Genomic DNA, 20,655 nt, shown 5'->3' with positions numbered 1-20,655 from the left:
TTCTCCCGAAACCTTTTCGGCAGTATAGAAAAAATATGTTTTAGTAAAAAGGATTGGTTGTGGACATGAATATTGTGACAGTTCACTTGATTTTCCAGTCTAACCGTTTTATGGCCTTTTTAACCTGTTTGACGTGAACATGTAAGACAGCTGTTACAGACTGTACATACTATATATGCATGGTGGCAATACAACTAAAATTATATTTAGGAAACTTAAACAGATTGTAGGGAGGTTAAATTAAAACACAACATTGGAAACTTCCCTCACAGCCAATAAATGATCACATAATTTGTGCAAAGAACCCAGTCTGACCAGGGCAAATTTATTTTCCCATCACATTATTTAAACATCAGCATACTGGCAGTTTCAATCACCTACAAATCTCTCTCTCTCTCTTTCACTCAGTTTGAATGACTCTGAATTACTGTACGTTACCTTTGACAGCTGCAACTACAAGTTTGATTGAAAATGTGCTTGTGTATGTGTGGATGTTCTCTTGAGGTGGCCTTTGGCAGTGTTTTGACTTTTAATAGCCTCCTGTATGAGTTTCTGTACTTCAGTGGCAAAGGGATTCCTTTTAAGAGACAATAAAAGCTAATCTTATCTCTTATCTGTTAGACTTAAAGGCAGCTTTTGCTGTGAAATGTCATGTTCACAAAGCAGTTTTGAAAAGAAGACCGGAACTGTTTTTCCTTTGTGTTTTAATGTGCAAACTTGAATGTGTTTACAACGTATGATAACATATGCAGTGAGAAAGAGTCCTGCCCAAGCTGCATATCTCATGACATTGTTGTGACCTCCTCACCTTTTCTCGTCACTTTATAATCCTTCCTCTGTGTCTTCCCCTCATTTATCGCTGTCTCTTTACCTCTGTCTTTCCGCTCTTTATCCTTGTCGCCCTTGAACCTTCTCCCTCGTGTCTCCTTCATTTATTTTCCACGTTTTACACCGTCACCTGTTCACACCATGTCTGCCAACCTTCTCTGTATTTTTATCTTTGGTTATCTCCCTCTCCGTCACTTCCTAAGCCTTTGTCCATCCCCGAAACACCTCATGAATCATCTATTCAGTCGCCTAACCTTTTTTCCTCTGTTCTTTTCTTTAACTCTTCAGATGGCGTCCACAGCATTTCGGCACAGTGCATTCTCCGTGTCCTCATCATAACCGAGGACATGCTGGGCAGCAGCGTCACCGTCCGCCTCCAGAACATGTCCCAGGAGCACTTCCTGTCACCGCTGCTGAGTAACTTCCTGGAGGGCGTGTCGGCTGTGCTCTCGGTGCCCGTCGAGGACGTTTTTATCTTTAACATCCAGCCAGACCTGGACGCCGCGCCAGGAGGGATCCTGAATGTCAGTTTCTCTGCGGCGTTGCCTGGCGGACTGTTCTTCCCCTCCGAGACCCTGGAGGAACAGCTGTACCTGAACAGACCGAGGCTGACGTCACTGACACAGATGGAGGTCAGCTCACATTTACAAACACAAATACGCATGTGAGAATGTGTGTATCTACTCCGAGAAACATGCACACGGACACATGATAGTAAAAATGTTCTAAATTAACTTTCTATGAAAAAATATGGTCACAGACAGCAGCTGGAAATATGTTTTACATGTAATAAGATATGCAAAATATTAAGACAAACTGTGCAAACACACATGCATGGCAAGACAGTCACTTGAGCATATTGCATGTGGACTGATGATAACACAATACAGATGCCGTGCCAGCGCAGCCATATGGCTTTATCCAGCAATACGCTGATATGACCACGAAATGTTCTCATGCATGAAATCACACACACCTGGACACAGCATGCACATCAGTTACATACAAGCTTACGGAGCATATCTGAACACGCACATGAGAGATGTTTCGATAGAAGAGAGCAAGTGAAACGTAAAGGAGGAAAGATTTATGAAGGGCCTAGAGAGAGCACAGCAGTGTTGAGAGATACATAGTTTAAGGCTGACTGTGTGTGACCTTTTTTTAACAGGCACTGTCACACACACACACACACACACACACACACACACACACACACACACACACACACACACACACAAACGCAAACATTGATACACACAAAACTGGATCTATATCCTCTTACTGTCTAGGAAGACACAATCTTGTGAATACCTATCTGACTCAGTGACCTTAGCAGTAAATACAGTCCACTGGAAAGTGTTTTAGGGGGTGACGCAAGTGCAAATTAATAAGGGTAAAAAAAAATTAAACAAGACCAATAGCATTAAGTCTCATTATGATGGGACTGTAAAGCATTTCTTAGAGCAAACCATTTTTATCCAGTATCCAAGGAGGCGCTCATAATGACTGAGACCTGAGAAGTTTCTCACCTGAGGAGATTGTGGAAAGATGGATTTGTAATTGTTGCACACACATATACTATATTTTGCATAGAATTATACATAATTGATGATTAGTTAATTTTTTTTTTCTCGTAAAGATAGTAAAACATTTCAACACTAATATTACATGGATCTCATTTGGTTGCCAAAATCTATCCACTAATCAGAATATGTAGAGCAGCCTCTACCTGCAGGCTCTGTAGCCTGACAGACGTGACGCTGGGCAAAAACACCACGCCCGGTCGCTGCTGCGAGCGTGTCAACATTTTAATCAACCCGAAGCTTCTTTCGTCTGAACTATGGCGGCTTCACCACAAGAGGACGATATGTAAAGAGATTTTAAGTCAATGAAATTTAAAAACGGGATTTTTGGGGGGGAACAAGACTACCCATTTTCCGCCAGGTTACAACGATATTTAGCATAAGCATGGTAACTCAGTTAGCATAACTAACGTTAAGGTGAAGGTGAAAATGATAACGCTAGCATGCTAACGTGCAAAACATTGGCATGTCAACAGCTAACATTGACCGATAAACTAATTGCAGACACGTTAGCATTGTGTTTGTTTATTGAGAGTAAGTTAGATTACATATCTTTCTCCTGTAGTATCCTCAGTGTCTCGGAGTTTCTCGCTTGAATAGTGAAACAGCTCCGTCCATATTATAAGCTAAACAGGTTAATTAATGAATTTGTTATGGTTAGCTTTTTCCTTTTGTTAGTGCGTGTGGATAATTAGCCTACAGTAGCCTCGTGGGATATCTTGCTGTTGTTGAATGTTGTTGAACGAAACAACATTTTCTTGCATGTCTCTAAATAATAAAGCATGCATTTACATACATTTAACTTTTTCTTTCCATAAACATGCCTCTAAACCTCTCTTTTTCAGTATGATTGTGTCAGCTGCACAATGGACTTGTTTCATGGAAGACATTTTGACATGTTAGTGCAGGAAAAGCACAGGTGTTATAAATAACATTAATCAAGGCTGCAGTCAAGTTAGGTGCTGCATTTTTAGTGCCCCGGCATTACTAATGTTTTCTCCCTGCCAAATAAGTACATAACCTCTGAGTATTTCTACTTCCATGTCACAAGGAAATCTATATTTTTATTTATGTATTTATCTGACAGCTGCAGTTACTAGTTCCATATCGGATTAAGAATGTACATTAGAAAATGGATACATTTATGAAATAAACTCTATTGAACTATTTGTATATCAACAAAAACTATGTGACTTGTAAAAAATGACATGTAAACTATGCACCGATGAATTGGTATTTATAATATCAAAAAAATGTTAGGCCCTATCTATGATTATGTATCAGTCATATGGGCCATTTTTTTGCAAAACACTTTTACTTGAGGTTCATTTAACTAATAATATGTACTTTATATGAACCAGTTGGCTATTTTTGAATAAAGCAATTTTACTTGTAATATTATAGAATATCTACATTGTTGTATTGGTACTTACTGTTACTTAAGTAAAGATTCTTAATATTTTTTTTAATATTGTTTGCATGACTTACTGGAAGTGGCAAATGGAGAGCAGCTAACACTAATAATTAGCAGTTGCACATTGTTTTACTGCTTTTACCAGTCAGAATTTGTGCTGTAAGAAAAAGCTTATAGCATATCTCAGCTAGGCAGAAGTTTGGATGAAAAAAAGCCCTTGATGAGAAAGCATGCTGAGCAGCGAAAACTAAGATTGAATGAGGACACCATCTGGAGCAGCTACAACAGAAAACTACTGCTCACTTGTTAACACAACAATAACATTCTTCACAATGACGTACAACATCTTTCCTCTCCCATCACTCCAGGTTCTCCCGTTTGACGACAATGTGTGTCTGCGTGAGCCGTGCCAGAACTACATGAAGTGCATCTCAGTGCTGCGCTTCAACAGCTCCGCCCCCTTCATCTCCTCGCCGTCCATCTTGTTCCGGCCCATCCACCCTATCGCAGGCCTACGCTGCCGCTGCCCAGTTGGCTTCACAGGCGATTACTGTGAGACGGAGATCAACCTGTGTTACTCCAACCCCTGCCAGAACGGAGGGGTGTGCGCCCGCAGAGAGGGAGGCTACACCTGTATCTGCCGTGAAGACTACACCGGTGAGTGAGGAGTGAGCATGTATTCGAGCTGGTGTGGAATGAGTCTTGTGTTTTTTTTATTTGTTTGTGGTAGTGGCGGTGGGATAAACACGCTGATTATATGCTGTAGTACTAGTGTGTATACCTACATGTGTTTCAGTGGGGAAATTAAAACAACCAAAATGATCTTTTATGACAGAAGGAAGAGACAAATTTGAATCAAACTTTTAACACTAAATTAAGCATCTTTGGAAATACCTCCAGCAGTTTGGTCATTGCAAATGCTCCAAAAATGAATACAAATTTTCCACATCTAACTGGAAATGTTCTTGATCTTGATCACTAGATAGCCACCTTAAAAATTGCTGTCTACATGTTGTTGGTTTAATGACTGACCTTTCCTGTGCACCTGCTGCAATGAAACCGAAGCTAAGAGTCCAATCAGTGTGTGAGAACTTACCAGTTAACGCGTCCTTTGGCAGAAGGATCCACAACTACTTTTAGACTACTCATTTACAGTGTTAAAATTCAACAAAAAAATGCTAAAATATATGTCGCTAAAACATCTGTCAGTTTTAATATTCTGATGTATTTTGATTTTCCTCTATTTAGCTTTTTCAAACTGCATATAATTTATATGACTTTGCCCTTGAATTATCTCCATATCCTAAAGAACTCTGGATACTGTCATCTGGTCCTGTTTGTTTATTTTCTGTTTAGACTTTTAATATTTTGTCTTTGAGCGACTTCCAAGTTGGAAAAACAACTTTTCATACTTGTCAATGTCAAACGCTGCATGTGATTCTTCTAACACTAAATTGTTATCTAACTCTTAATGAGTACAATTATCACATCCAGGATACATTTCTGAATGGCCACACTGTCACTATTTAATGGAAAATGTATACTTTCATACAGTTTTATGGCCAAATTCAAATATATTTGGTGTTTTTTTTAAACTTTAAAACCTTTAATTGAGGTTTTTTTACATTGATTGCAAATGGAGCGACCTCTAGCTCCCCTGGTAGGCTGTGAACCCCATATAAGCTGCCTCTTTAATAAAAACAACTGGATACAGGATACAAGATGACGCCCTGTTCATTGCTATAAAAGTTGTTCAGCTAAAAATGGTCAACACTCCAGATTTAGAATTACCTGGACCTTCAGTTTCACCCATATAGCAAGTGCACTGCAGACTTTTGCAAGCTGAGTGGCTCACTCCTGCTGGCCAGGTGGCTAACTTTCAGCTTAGCCCTCCGCAAACTTGAATGGGGATAAAATGGCTCTTTTGCAATTTTATCTGACCTAATGGATCAACTCCCAATTTGAAATGGGCAATTTTAATGAAAATGATCCAATGATTTACAAATTGACTCTAGACTTGCACAATGTAAGTTTAAAAGAAAAAAGTATTTTTGGGCCTTCAAAGCACTTCCTGGGGGCCTGCCTGTGGCCCTTCGCCGCATGGCATCCCTTCCCTCTCTCCCTTTCCTGTCACTCTCCAGCTGCTATATCATAAAGGCAATAAAAAGCCCTAAAAATATCTTTGAAAAATGCACTTGCGCATTATGCAAGAAAAGAGGCATAATTTCATTTAGGTTTATATTTGATAGATTTGCTGTATATTGCCGGGTGTTTTATTCACCTTCAGTCACTGATTTAATAGATAGGATTTAGTCTGAAGTATTTGTTTGTTTGTTGTGTTTTGGTGTACTTTTTAACTGAACCCTAGTAAACTAAAACTGACTGCGTCTCTTTGTTCATGTCCCATATCGACTTCTTCTTTGATCCGCGCTGTTTTCACTCTGTTGTCATGTTGAGCTGAACAACATGAAAACACACACTCTGCCTCCTGGGAGAGCTTCCTCTGCCTCAGCTCTCTACCTGTTACTTACTCTTTTACTCACACACACACACACACACACACACACACACACACACGCACACACACCACCACTGCCACCAAAGTCCTCTCACTCTTTTTTATTGTCACCAAACTAATTTGTTCCCTTTCTCACAAACACATTTCATTCTTTCGTACCTTTCCCAATACTCCAGACTAATTTGTTCTCTCTTTCTCTCTCGCTCTACCCTTTCCCTGCCCCTTCAAACTGCTACATTGCTCCAGTCTTCGAGCAATTGAGTAGGTTGTAGGAGAGGATAGATGCTATGAATGTCAGTGTGTGTGTGTGAGTGTGTCTGGGGGATATTTCACATTGCCTTTTATTTCGTATCAAAAAAAGAGCTGGGGGAGTGAAGCAACACTTTTCTTTCATGAGAGAGACAGAGTGTTTTCCAAACTCCCACTGAGACAGACAGAAAGAGAGATAAAAAGAGGTAGAGAGGAAATGAGCAAACCAGAAGTGGAGGTAAAAAAAGATAGAGCGAGTGGGAGGGAGAGAAAAGAACGGAAAATAGTGTATGATGGAAAGAACGTGAAATAGAAATAGAGTGAGTCAGGAAAGTTTGAGAAATGGAGAGACAGATGAAAAGTATGGAGAGAGGGAATGTGAAGGGGAAGAGGGAATTACTTTTAGATAGGCTTGCCACAGTAGTCAGTGTTACTGGTGTTTTGGCGTACACAGATTACAAACCGATTACATTACTTAACCAGTTTTTTTAATCAATACTTCGTTGAACATCCAGCGCTACAATGACAAACTGAAAGTGTCTCCTCCGTGCAGAAGCAGCCGAGTCGCAGCACAGAGTGGCAGGAGTCAGATTTCACTCATCACATAGTGGGAGTAAAGATGACAGATGATTTGGTGTCACAGCAAAAAGCCAAAGTGCCTGTTTGGTAGGAGTGTGCGAATAAACGATACAGCACAGTATCACGATATGTAGTATGGCAATATTGTATCAATACACCAACACCAAGTATTGATATTTGTATATAAAATTATAAATATAACAAATACAAATTAAACTTTTTGTCGCCAACTAGAATTATAAAATAACTTGCTTTTTTTAGTCAGTTCACTAGAAACTTTTTGCTGCATTAGAAATCACTGAAGCAAGAGGAACAGACTGAAAACTTTATCTGATTAGATAAAAAAGACATTGACAAAGTTTTCCTGTGGGACAAGATTTGCAGTTGTAAAAAGGTAATAAATCGCAATATCTCACAATATATGTTGTTGCAATACTCAGCATATCGCAAAATGTTTAAATTGCAATAATATTGCGTTGTGACTTAAATATTGTAATATTATCAAATCATTGAAAGTCTAGTTGACAGTTTTTGACAGTTTTTACTGGGTGCTCCTGACTGTTCCATTACTCTTTGCGGTATTTCAAACTTATCCGCTGGCAGAAATTGCCAAAAATGACTGTTGTCTTGTTTTGTAGATGAATTTTTGATGATCAGTAGCACTAGTGCTAATGTCACTGACAAAGACATGGCATTCCCTGTGAAGGCCAACTTGTGTGTCACCATTTAAATGCTTTAATGTGAAGCTGCACAATAACAAGTGTTTAGCTTGGGTTAACAGTAACTTCATACAGGGCTATACAGACACTGAGCATCATTTACCAATATCGTTTCTTTTAAAATGTCTGTTATCTGTATCACCGGTCTTGTCACAAGCTTATTAACCTGTGGCAAAATTTCCTTATTCCCTCTTTTAGATTCTGGGAAATATCAGTGAAAAGCTGATAATCAAGAGAGAAAAAGGTTTTAAAATCTTTGGTCATTGATCCAAAACATTGGCTGTAGACCACACAGACACATCTACCAATGGCTGGTTTAAAGTTTCCATCAGAATTCTGACAGTGTCTGAAATTTAGGACCAAATTCTCACAATGTGGCTGCTGCTTCGACCCACGTCTAACTGACCAATCAGAGTATGACATGAAATGACTCAGAATACATTGGCTGCCGGAACATTGTTAAAGTTACACTTTTTAGGTTGAAAAACAACAAAAAAAAAATGGTGCCAGTGCGATGGCTAAAGCTTGGATGACAAATGATGTGTCTGTGCTTGCACTTATTTCTGTCTAAATCATACCGCTCCGACAGACCTCGAAATAGATGTCACACAGTCTGACAAAAATTGCAACGAAGATTTTATTGGACCCATCTCGCATAGTGTGACATGCAGTGAACCTGCAAGATCGCTGTTCACACAAGGTGTATAAGGGCCTAAGGACGACGACAAAGATAACAGAAAGGATGAAAAATAGGGAAATTAGATCATTAAACATAAGGGACAAAAAGGTGGACAGAATAACTGTGAGACTTGGAGGGACAGAGAAAAAATAGAGTTAAAGATGGAACAGGAGTGCAAACAGCAGAGCATGAGAGATGAAGGAAAGGACAGAGAAGAGGCGGGTATGACAGCAGTATGAGAGACGAGAGAGACGGATGAATTCAGAGAGAATAACATGGAAGGAGGGCTGCAGGGGGGAAAATGGGGCGAGAGACATCTGAGAGCAATGAGGGAGAGGGATGGAGGATGAGAGTTGAGGGATAGAGCGAGGGAAATCAGATGGGTTCTGGGTAAGTCGGTGTTGAGCTTTTCCTGCGTAGGCGTCGGGTGTTGCGGTGTCTTGTCAACGCCCAGGGCTAGTGGGAGGAGGAGGAGGAGGAGGACAAATAAACAGGGACGAATTGATTCTGCAACACATAGAAATCTCCAGACATCTCCCAACCAAGTTTGCTTTCTACTGCATTCATTTTTATTTATTTATTTTATTTTTTTTCAGTTTTTTCATGGCACCTGCCTTCATCCATCCCCTTATTCGATCTTTGTAGCTTTGAATTGCTTCTCCCCGAAACTCTATGGATTCCTCTCACAGGCAGGAGCTAAGCCCCGGGTTTTGACCAAGACTGGAAACTTTATTTTTCCACTGCCTGAGAAATACTTTTTAAGCTAGAACAGTAGCTTTCACTAGCCCTGTGTCAGGTGTGATTTGTGAGCAATTGCTTCAGTGTTTCTGTGGGCTACTCAAGCCAAGTGTTTATGTAAAAATAGTTTTATCACTTTAAATCATAAAATGTGAACAGGAAGTCCATCAGTCACCCCTGACTAAGAGGGAAATCAAAACAATAGTGAACTAGAAAACTGCACTGCAAAACTTATATTAATCATAAATTGTAGAGCACTTTTCAAAAACCAAGTTACAAATGGCTTTATACAGTATATATGCTTTTCACAGCTTTCTACTATACACAGTAATTAAAGCAAATGGAAGACCTTGGTATATAGAAGACTTAAATCTTAAGAAGAAACAAAAATTAAAAAGATGAAAAACTGAAAAAAATAAAGTATGTAAAATACATAAGATAGATAAAATGAAGTAAAAAACATTTATTAAAATCAGGATAAGGGCTGAAATACAGGGTTTCCATGGCCATGGAAAACTCACAAATTTGGTTGTGTATAATTGAATAAATTTTTACAGTAATCTTCGGTAGTAATCTTCCATAAGTAATCTTGAAAGCCAGTGTCAGACTGATACTAGTGCTTGTAAAGCTGTTGTTTACTCGAGGGTAATGACTGTGCCCATAGTGTGAAATATTTAAAGTGAATATGAACATAATCAACTAAAAGTGATTGGAAATGGTTGTTTAATTTTCATACAATTATTAACATCCAGTGAAAAAAATAAAATATGGTTCTGTAATGGTATATGTTGTGAATGATCGTGGGCCCTTGAAAAGTCAGGGAAAGTTTTGTCCAAGAAAATATGTGGGAACCCTGGAAAAAAAACACATTAAAGGGAGATTTTAAAGATGATACTCACTCAACCAGCTTTATATCTCTCAGGCGTGTCGTTCCAGAGCTTTGGGGCCCTGATATGGGGCCCTCTGATTTAAGACAGTGTACAACAGCATCAGGTGAATGCTTCATTCGTAACACCAGACTTTTTAAGGATGAAAGAGTCTCTTTACCTTCTCCACCACTAAGACAAAGGCAAAGACACAAGGATTTCACAATACACGTAACCTCAGGCTCACCCTCCTGTAAACCACACATTTAACCTCAGGATAAAAAAGGTTCGACTTGAGGGTTACAACAGCTTTGCACCCAGGAGACAGTGAACCTGCTGTGAAAGAACATTAACACAGCCTCGGCGGTGCCAGCTGCAGAGATGTACTGCTAAGAAAATAGTGTGAAACACTAAATCAGCAGAGGGGTCATGTACTTTTCAGCTGAGCACTTAAAAGCTAGAGTTAGACCAAGGCTTAAATGAAACTGGTGTACTGTACATAAACTCTGGTGTGTTACAATCCAGCGTTATAGTTAAAGTTTTGCTTCATTCTAGTGTGAAAAGCGTTTAAGTTCACTCACGTGCTATCAGTGAATCATAGGCAGATTATTCAGTGCTGCTTAATGCCTTTTTGTGTCATTTCCACAGCATTTTCAGGTGTCATATGAGAAAAAGCATGTGTTACTGATAGCATTTTCAACTCATCCAATTTATTCAAGTGTGTGTTATCCTAGAACTCTGAAAGTGATGCAACTACTTGTAATTTATGCATATTGTCACATTTACACCTGTGCTTTTCTTACTCATGTTAAATGTAAAAAAAAAATCCATGAAAGTCATGATGTTAAATTATTAACTAGGCCTCTTTAACTTGAATTTGTCATGAATGCAGGCATAGTTTTAGGACCAGTAATAAAAGGTAACATTTTTTATTAAGTATCGGATAATTAGCTTCTGCTTCTCTGGAAATTACCCCCTCTATTTCCAGGGTGCCTTACTTTAGAGGTAATTAAATGTAGGAGGGAAGTTGTAGTCCCACCTCCTGCAGCTACAATGCTAAACTGAAGCTCTGCAGTCTGCACTCTTTTATTTATAAGAATTTAAATATTTCTAACCTCAAGCGCTCACTTCTCATAGAAACATGCAGAGCTTGCTGCATCGCTGACGGGAATGTGCAACAGTCATTAACCCTGAAAACAAGAAAAAGACCTCAGTAGTACAAAGAGAACTTCCCAGTGGACAGCCAACCTTAAAGACAGAGATAACAGTTGACAGAAAGAGAAGATCGTTTTCACAAACAGAGAGAACACAGACTCAGGACTGATAGAGAGAGAAGCACATTATGCAGATTATTGGAAGATAAAATACGAGGGAAGCGCCTTGGAGAGCCGAGAGATGCAAAGAGGAGATGGGAGACAGAGAGAGAGAAGCATGGATGCAGACTAAATTAGTTTGTGGAAAGATAAAATGTTGATCGCTGAGGAGAGAGGACACAGGTAGAAATTAAATCGCTTGGTTGTGTGAAGCGATCTGTATTGTACACCGAAGGAAGATGAAAAACAGAAAGAGAGAGAGATGGAGAAGAAATGCGGTAGGCAGAGGTGAGATTAGTTTTGGATGTGATAAAGCAGACATGCATGTTACACTGAGAAATTTAATCCAGCAGATAGGGAGGAAAACAGATCACACATACTGAGCCAATTAGCTTGAGGTAGCTAAGACGATGTCAGGCTTATGATGCCTGTGCGTAAGCATTTTTTGGCCCTTTGAAAACAGTGAAGATTTGAAAATTAGAAACAGGAAAAAAAAATGAGTAGTAGTAACTGAGAAGAAGAGAGGGCAGAAATGTAGTAGGTTGAGGTGAGATTGAAGTGCAGGTTGTGAGATTAAATTAGTTTGGTTAAGAAAAGACTGAGAGGGAATTAAAAAACTTGGGGACAATTAGTATGGAGGATGGGCGGAAAGTGTGAGGTGGTTGATGAATGCAGAGAAAAAGGGAACTAAATTACGTTTGGCAAGAGAAGTTGGAAAGTATAGAGGAGAATGAAAAACTGACTTTAACGGAGGGAGCGTGGCGTTAGCTTCCACAAGAGAGTTGTGAGTGAGCTAAAAGTTCCAAAATAAATCCTTTTTTTAGATGACACAACTAGGGTTGCAGTGATGTACCAGTTTCAAGGTATACTGCGGTATAAAAGTTGACGGTCGCATGTGTTGTACTCCAATTTCGACCCTCCTTGGTCGCGGGTTGGATCATTGCTCTGTCGATCTGGTTTCGCTTTCATTGCGCCTGGCGATCTTCTGCTACCTCTTTGTCCAGACTATGTTCTTTGCTCCATCAGTGTGGTGCAGTCAATAACCGAATGGTGTATATATTCCAATAGCACACCTAAGGAAGTGTCCAGCTCCAAAAATGCAAAAGCAATATGGCAGATGTTTTAATTGTGGCTGGCCGCCACAAATAAATGAATGTGTGGGAAACCCTGGGACTCGAACATTGTTCCTAAAAAGTGAGCACTGGGTTTGAAAGACAGACTGAATAAGTTACAGATAAAAAAAGAAAGCAGTCATTACATTTTCAGAGGCCTTCATGAATCTTTCTTTTTTCCTGTGAGGTCATGATGAGGAACGGAACACGTATTAAGCCATTCTCTTCTTCTATCGAGTTTTCCTGTATTTAAAACCTGCATATACGTGCTAATTTGGGTGAAAAGAGGGTGTTACAGAACAGTCTTTGAAATTGTCAATTACTCTCCCAGTGGTGCACACTTGGGCAGTCTGTGATAAAGCAGAAAAAATGTTCAGCTTACTAAACATATGCCCAATGGCAAAACTGAGCCATGAAATCAGAGCTAATTATTAAGCTGATCTGAGCTAATTATCTACTTAGCAACTTATAAATCCCGTGTGAAGCCAAGAAAATTGATGTTTTGTAGCTTAATATTCACTGTTGGACAAATAATTTTTTGCAAGACAGAAGTAACAGGACTTACATTTCATTTTTTTATTTTGGGTTTGTTTTAAGACAAATCCAATTAACCAAAAGTTAAACACAAGTCATTAAGGTTTAAGGACTAATTAGTGGAATTAAGTAATCAGCCCTCCATTGATAGCATGTATTATATACATAGCTTTTACTCAGCCAGTCATTGTAGAATTAATCACCACACAGCAGCAAATAATAAGACTCTAACAATATGCTGTGTGAAGAATGGAGCAATTTAAAGTGAGCACATTTGCAGAGAAAAAAATATAATGAAAGACAAATGAAAGCTCAATTAGTTTGGAAATGATAAGACACAATGTGAGGATTGAGAAATTCAGAGCGGGCGGATGTCAGTGACAAGCTCCTGGGAGATAAGACAGCGACAGCATCTAAGGGAAAACAGATGAGTGAGGCCCTGAAAGGTGGAATAAAGATCGCTTTTCAAAGTGTAAAAAACGCCATGGTATGTTATGTGAAGATATATCATGAAAGAGATCGAGTCAGGCGAAAAAAGACATTTGAAGAGACAGTTTGAGGACAGAGTGACACTTGGAGAGGACGTGACGGCTGAGTTTAGTGGGTAAAACCAGGCTGGTTGGGGAGAGTGGAAGGAGAGAAGAGAGATAATAGTATAGGCAGGATTCAGAAGTCTCAGTGACATTAATTTTACAGGTCATTAATCGAATGAGTGTGTGTTGTGTGCAAGAGTGAGACCAAATTAGTTGATGAAAGGGTAACAGAAGATGAGGTTTTTTTGCATGTATGTGTGTGTGTAAGTAAAAGAGAGGTAGACTAAATTACTTCAGGGAAATTAAAAAATAGTGAAGTGGTGGCTGTGTGTGTGTGTGTGTGTGCATGTGTGTGCGTTTGTGTGGTAATTTATGTTCGTGTGCGAGTGAGCAAGCATGCACGGAGAATAAATGACCGTGGACAGTTTTAAAAATAAAAAAGAAGGTGGTGCAAACAGCGAGAGCAGTGAGACTGCTCAGTTTTTGGGATGAGGTTTGGAATGAGCACAGGTTGTGTAGGAGGAGAAAATAGAGGAAACAGAAAGCTAAATACATAATAGACATAATTTGGAAAATGTGCATGTTATATGTAAAAATGTGCTGCAGGGGACACGCTTGCTGAGTTGAGTGGGATAAATGCATGAAACAGTGTGAGAGGATGGAGAGAAGAGTCTTAAATTAGTTTTTAGGAGATAAGTTAGAGAGCATGAGGGGAGGGAGGTGAAGAAAAATTGTACAAGTACCTCGGGCCTCTCCGGAGTGTTTATGGGAGATATGTGTGTCAGGTGAAGAAATGAAAATGAATCTTGTGCCTGTTATCACACTGTTCTTGTATTTTGCCCTTATTCTGGCTGTTTGTGATGTTTCCGCCACAGTGGATACTTATGTATATGCATGGTCTCCAAAGTTACATTTAGGGTTAAGCCGGTGTGAAAATTTTCAAAACGGCGTGACATCCAGCCGCCGGACCGGACCGGACCGGTTTACCAACTTTTATCAGGTGTCCCATTTGACTCATTAGTCAATCCTGAGTTATAATGACACCGTGTCCCAAAAGAAAGTAAGTGTCTTACTTTAATAGCACTGCGTAACACTGGAGCTCTGTGTCTACACTGAATACCTTAAATATGGACTTCCATTAGGTAACGTAAAGAAACGACTTAATATTAGCTGAGCACTCAATGTCAGACTGGAGACATAAACACTTAAAAGATGAGTGAGTAGCATACTTGCTATCCTCCTACATGTGTAACGTTACTTTTCACATCAGAAAACAAACGCTTTATATTGTGATATTTACTGGGAATTGCATACAATATAACCAGCAGCAAGTAACTTTTGCCTAGCTTGTTTTTAGTGATGGTCATTTAGCAGACACTTTTAGCTTCTCGGTGATCTCACACCAGCCAGCTGACTCTGTGTTTTGGTTTTTGTAGTGAAAAAAGGTTCAATATAAATAGTTCTTCATTTCAACATTATGAAACAGCAGGTCCTGACCCCCCCATATTAAATTTGACCTCTGCCATGTTGCCGACATCAGTCGTCTCGGCTCGGCAGTAAAATAAACATGACCTGTATGACACTAGTTGCTCCAGTAGTAAGTTTAAAAACATGATATTAGATTAATCATCATTGCTTATTACTAATTCAATTTGAGTTGGATTTAGCACTGTGGTAGTGAATTATTTAGTAAATTCTTTTTTCTTTTCTTTTTTTTTTAAAATTAAAAACACTCGCCCGTCAAGTTAGCTAACTAAGCTAGCTTGACCCCCAGGGCTCTCAGATACTTATGTGTTACTGCTCCTTCCTCGATGGTGGAAATTGGGAAATGCTAACTCAATTCTGAATTTTAGGACTGGGGGCACATTATTCATTTGAACAGGGAAAGAATGCCCAAAAAACATTAAAACATTAAATATTTTGAAAAGTATGAATGTAATGAAAAGGTTGAATACAATCAAGGGCAGTAACTCCTTTTCAATGTAGCAGTTTCTACGTTAAAACATTTAGAAAGCAGTTAGACAACGAAAAATGCGGCGTAATAACAATAACCAATTTTTGCGTAGAAGAACATATGTTGTGAATGCTTCATGTTCACACCCAGTTAGAGAGAGAAGAGTGCAGGCTGACTTCCAAAAGAATTAAAAGGCAAAGGCTGTAGGGTGAACAGAAAAAGCTAAACTGAATTGAAAATAAACATGGGAGGTGAATTCTTATCAGTATCCAGGATCCGATATTTTGGAAAAGGCCAAAAAAGAGGCAAAAGAGGATTGTGAGGGAAGTAGAGGCGGATGAAAGTGGAAATGGGGGGAAAAGCACATCAAGAAATGTGGAGGAGAGCGCAGAAGGAACAAGAGCCAGGAGATTGAAAAAAGCATAGAGAGGCTTTGAAGCAGATAGAGACTTGTATGGAAGGGAAATACAGCGAAAATGAAACAGAAACAGGGATATAGAAAGGAAACAGGGAGAGGAGCAGAGAGAAGATAGGGAAGAGTGAGGGAAATGACTACAAGAATATGCTGAAGATAGATTGAAATAAATAAAAGGCCAAAACAGAAGACGATTACTTAAAGTGAGTTCTAGTAAAGAGAGCTCTAGAAAGAGGAAATAACTAAAAGTGGAGTAATATAAAAGGGCAGCAGTGGGAGAGGAGTGGATAGAGGAAAAAAGCAAAGAAGAAATGAAAGAAATGCTAGAACTGTGAAGGAGTTCAAACCGGCAAGAAGATAATAAAACAAAGATGCCTAAAGGAAGAAGAAAGGAGGTGTTAAGTCAGTAAAGGAATAAAAGTGAGACTGTATGAAGGAGGAATTATAAGTAGATAAAAAAAGTTAAAAAGTAAAGAACTAACAAAATTTCATTAATGGTGTTATGCTCATTTTTTTCCACATAGAGCCTTGTAAAAACTTGAAAGTTTTTTTTAAATATTCATCAGCTACTTTTCCAAAGATATATCAGTTACTTTTTGAAATCCACATGAACCACTCTTCAGATAGCACTTATTTAAATATACGTATACATCTGTCTATTTTAAAGCTGTTTTGCATGTTATTACAATTATATCCTTTAACATTATCTCCAAAACTGCGACAAAAAACACCAGACGTTGAGTTTTCATAAAGACAAAACTATGATTTAATTGCATGCCAAATTACTCAGAGCACACAAGGCCAAATTGCTCCCTAAGTTACCATATGACTGCTTGCTGACAGGCAATGCAGCATTTAAAAGGCTATTTTCAAAACAGTCCGCTGCAGTGCTCTGTTCACATAAAACGCACCGGGGCCACATTACGTCACTTCCAGCAAACTTCACTGAGAATCAAGGTGGGAAATTTACTTTTTTGTTCACCTATGACTGTGGCTGTCAGATTTGAAAATCTACCAGCCACTCAGTAGATTAACATTGCTTTTTGGCTGGTAAGTAAAGGAAATTTAGCAGCCACTTGCATGTTTAACAGTATTTGGCTAGTTCTCATTTCCAACCCTGAAAACAATAAGGGCAAAACAGCGTCACCAGTCTGTTTTAACCAAATATTCTCTGGTCTAGCTCAGCTCGAAACACAAAATCACAGATGTATGTAACTTTCACCTGCGTTATCTTCACTTCACCTGCTCAAATGACTTAGGCAGATGAGAAAACAGACACTCATCTGTTCTTCTTTGTTTATAGCTAGTGAACTAACCACAGACACTTGCCTTGTTCATGGCCTCACTAAAGGGCAAAAACTGGAATGGATATATGGGTTTAACATTTTTTCCCCCTTACAATTATATTGGAAACACTGAATTCAATTTTAATTTGTATATTTTAACTAAACCCTCCGTATAATTAAGCAGCATGTTGTAGGGATGGGAATTGATAAGGTTGTACTGATGCCGATGCCATTATCGGTTCTGCTTTTTGGACCCATTCTTTAGCAGTTCCCTTTATCAATTTTTGTGTGGTAAAAAAAATAGGCCTACACAAGTTTCAACATCAACTCAACAGTTCTCTGAGTCTGTATTTAGTGAAAGACAAAATCTTTTAAGCCCAGCAGCACGGCGCTAATATTATAACTGGATACTTAACGTGGGTAATGTACTTGCTGCTTGATTGGTAAGCAGTGGCTCTCATGTATGGCATGTCAAAACACAGCATTAGCTCATGTTGTGTAGGGCGATGTTTAAGCACACTGCTGGTGTTTCCACACTTACTATAAATGATCATTTTACAGACATTACAAGCATCACTCTTCCTTTCTTTGAAAAATAAAGCTTTGGACTGTTCTTCCTCTGTGCCATGACTCCTTTTTGTTGAGAGTTTACTGGAGCTTAGATGCATGAGTTTAACATCATTTGGCTTCAATCAAAGGGATTGATAAACTCAGAGGCATACCAGTTCTCATTTCCCATCCCTGGTGCGCAACATGCTATACTGTAGTTTAATATGCTTTACTCTCAAAAGAAGTTTGGAACACAGGCTAACTTATCATGATTTGCCTTTTTAACTTTCGAAATAGTAAAGACACTCATTTCATTTGTCTCGCTGCGTAATGCTAAGCTTTGGTGTCACCCGTCAGTCAGACAATGTGGGCGGGACTATGACGTTCTCTTATTTAATTTACGCTTTGTATGCTCCAGAGGGTTTTCCTGAGAAACATGTACCGCAGACTGAATATTTAGAACACATGGAAAAGCTCTCATAGGATATGACTTGGATTGTGTCAAATGAATTGATGATAGAGTGTCAAAGCACAACATTTATTAATGTGAAAATGAGAAAAACAGATTTCTGCTGCACTAGATAAGGATATATCTGACTCATTACATGACTACATATAGCTCAAAATTAGCAGGGCCCTTGAAGGTGCCTTTGCTTGTGTGGGTGTACACGCTCCAGAAAAAGGGAGCAAGACCTAGAGGGGCAAGACAAGAGGAAGGAGAAGAGGGAAGCAACTGGGAGTGTATTGGCCTCTAGGGAAGTACCATGTGTTGGGGTGGAGGAGGGGGGTGATAGGATAGGCGGTTGGGCGGAGCGAACTAAGATGCCGGGGGGTGGTTGAAGAATACTGGCTTTGATGAATAAAACATCCGCGTGAATGAAGGGGTGGTGTGAATGCATTAAGCCAAGCATAGATGAGGAAGAGAGGAAGGGAAAAAAAAGAAATGGCAAGATATGGAAAGAGAGGAAAGGGAAAAGAACAGTAAAGCGTAGAGCAATTTATATAGAGAGATGTAAGGTGGAGGGAAAAAAGAAAAGGAAGGAAGGAACAAGAAGCTAGAGGAGGAGGATGGAGGGAGGGGAGGAAGAAAGATGAAGAGGGGGTGGAAGTAGCGCTCTGCTTTAAACAGTAAAGTACAAGCAGAAACAGTCAGAAGTTTTCAGACTTCAAGGTTGTTTTTAAGTCTTTAGTGGATTTTCTGGTGTGTATTTTGGATTATGTCTATGTAAGTGGACTTGTCTTTGTGGATCTGTTGACACTGAAAATTTATGTTTATAATTATCCCATAACGTATAAAAGCCTAGCAGGCTACATTTGATTGAAAACAGAAATATTAATTGCAAAATGTTCTTTAAAACCCACCCCAACCCAGCCTGTTATGAGACTCAATCAGCCCCGCCCGACCAATGCAGTATTTTGTATAATTTTAGTTTGAAAAAATTAACAGAATATTTTTCTGTCATCATTTTTCTGTAATCTCATTTTGTATTTAAAAAAAAGTTGTGAGAAAATCATGTTGTGAACCCAGTATGGAATCGTGAGTTGAGGTAATTGTTACATCCCTATTGAGCAGCCCAGCTCAAAGGTCAGCCTGCGTAAACTGCAGGCTGCGGGTCGATCAGTCCACCGCTAGCGCTTAAATATTAGAAACCACTTATTATTCACAATTGTCTTATTAACCTATTGTTATCACTGATCATCACATGAGCAGCATACTGTTCTCATAGCCTGTTGGATTAGAGCTGAGTAATGTATTTCATATTATATCAGCATTGTGATATAGGGCTAGTTCTGTTTTTTCATATCATAAGTTTTGTTTTCCTGTTTGTTTGTTTTTTTTGTTGTTTTTCAGGCTGCATTACAGTAAAGTGGTGTAATGTTTTGAACTTACCAGACTGTTCTTGCTGTTCTATTATTTGCCTTATGCCTACCCATGGAGTCATTATATCCACATTACTAATGACTGTTTATGAAAAATGTCACTAAATGTCAGTATTTTGTGAAAGCACTAAAAGTGAACCTACAATATATATATATATATATATATATATATATATATATATATATATATATATATATATTATGGTAAAAAATAATCAATTATTAGATTATTTATCAAACAAAAATATAATGTATTCCCTGTTTGCAGCCTCTCAAATGTGAGCGGTTACTGCTCTTTGTTTTATACCGCTGTAAAAAAACAATGAGAGGACCACTTTCAGACCTCAGGTGAGATTTTCAAAAGTAAATGCAAGTACCTCAAAATTGCAGTCAGATTCAGTGCAATTTGAATAACTTACCTCTTACGGATCATCAGTCGGATGTGTGCATGAACTCCAGTGTTTGTGTACTTGTGTGTGCACTTCTTTGTTAGACTGTGTGGATGCATTAAACTGCATCTTGTGTGTCTGGGTGTGCCGTCTCCATTCTGGTAAGTTCATTAAAAACCATCTGTGTATGTGTATAGAAAGTGCTTGTGTGTGTATGTGAGAGGAATTTTAAAGTGCAATCTTGCTATCTGACACCGACTCACCGTTTGTTTAGTAATCGCTTGACCTTTGTGTCCATGTGAGTCTGAACGCTGAGCAGAATGAGAAAGTACACACTAGAAGAGACTGTGTGTGTGTGTGTGTGTGTGTGTGTGTGTGTGTGTGGGTGTGTGTGTTTGTGTTTCCTATCACTGCTGATCAGCTAAGTGCCTCAGTGAAGTGGACGTCTGCACACCGTCTGGGCAAAAGGCACCAAAAAAAGACGTTCGTTCGTTGAGTCAGTCTGAGATCACATCT

The 20,655-nt window shown here is 39.0% G+C and overlaps 1 protein-coding gene across 1 annotated transcript in view; it reads left to right on the top strand.

Annotated features, from left to right (window-relative positions):
• celsr3 (cadherin, EGF LAG seven-pass G-type receptor 3) overlaps positions 1-20,655 on the top strand; it is a 129,636-nt gene that overhangs the window by 32,012 nt on the left and 76,969 nt on the right. The window contains exons 2-3 of the mRNA XM_042492564.2: positions 1,117-1,460; positions 4,194-4,482. Of these exons, the coding sequence (XP_042348498.2) occupies positions 1,117-1,460; positions 4,194-4,482 (633 nt within the window). The remainder of the gene's footprint in view (positions 1-1,116; positions 1,461-4,193; positions 4,483-20,655) is intronic.

This window comes from Plectropomus leopardus, chromosome 9 (assembly GCF_026936395.1).
Source record: "Plectropomus leopardus strain MGB_pleo_1.0 chromosome 9, ASM2693639v1, whole genome shotgun sequence".
NCBI classification, from domain to species: Eukaryota; Metazoa; Chordata; class Actinopteri; order Perciformes; family Serranidae; genus Plectropomus; species Plectropomus leopardus.
Note: the sequence above shows the minus strand (reverse complement) of the source record. Positions and strands in the feature narration are given on the sequence as shown.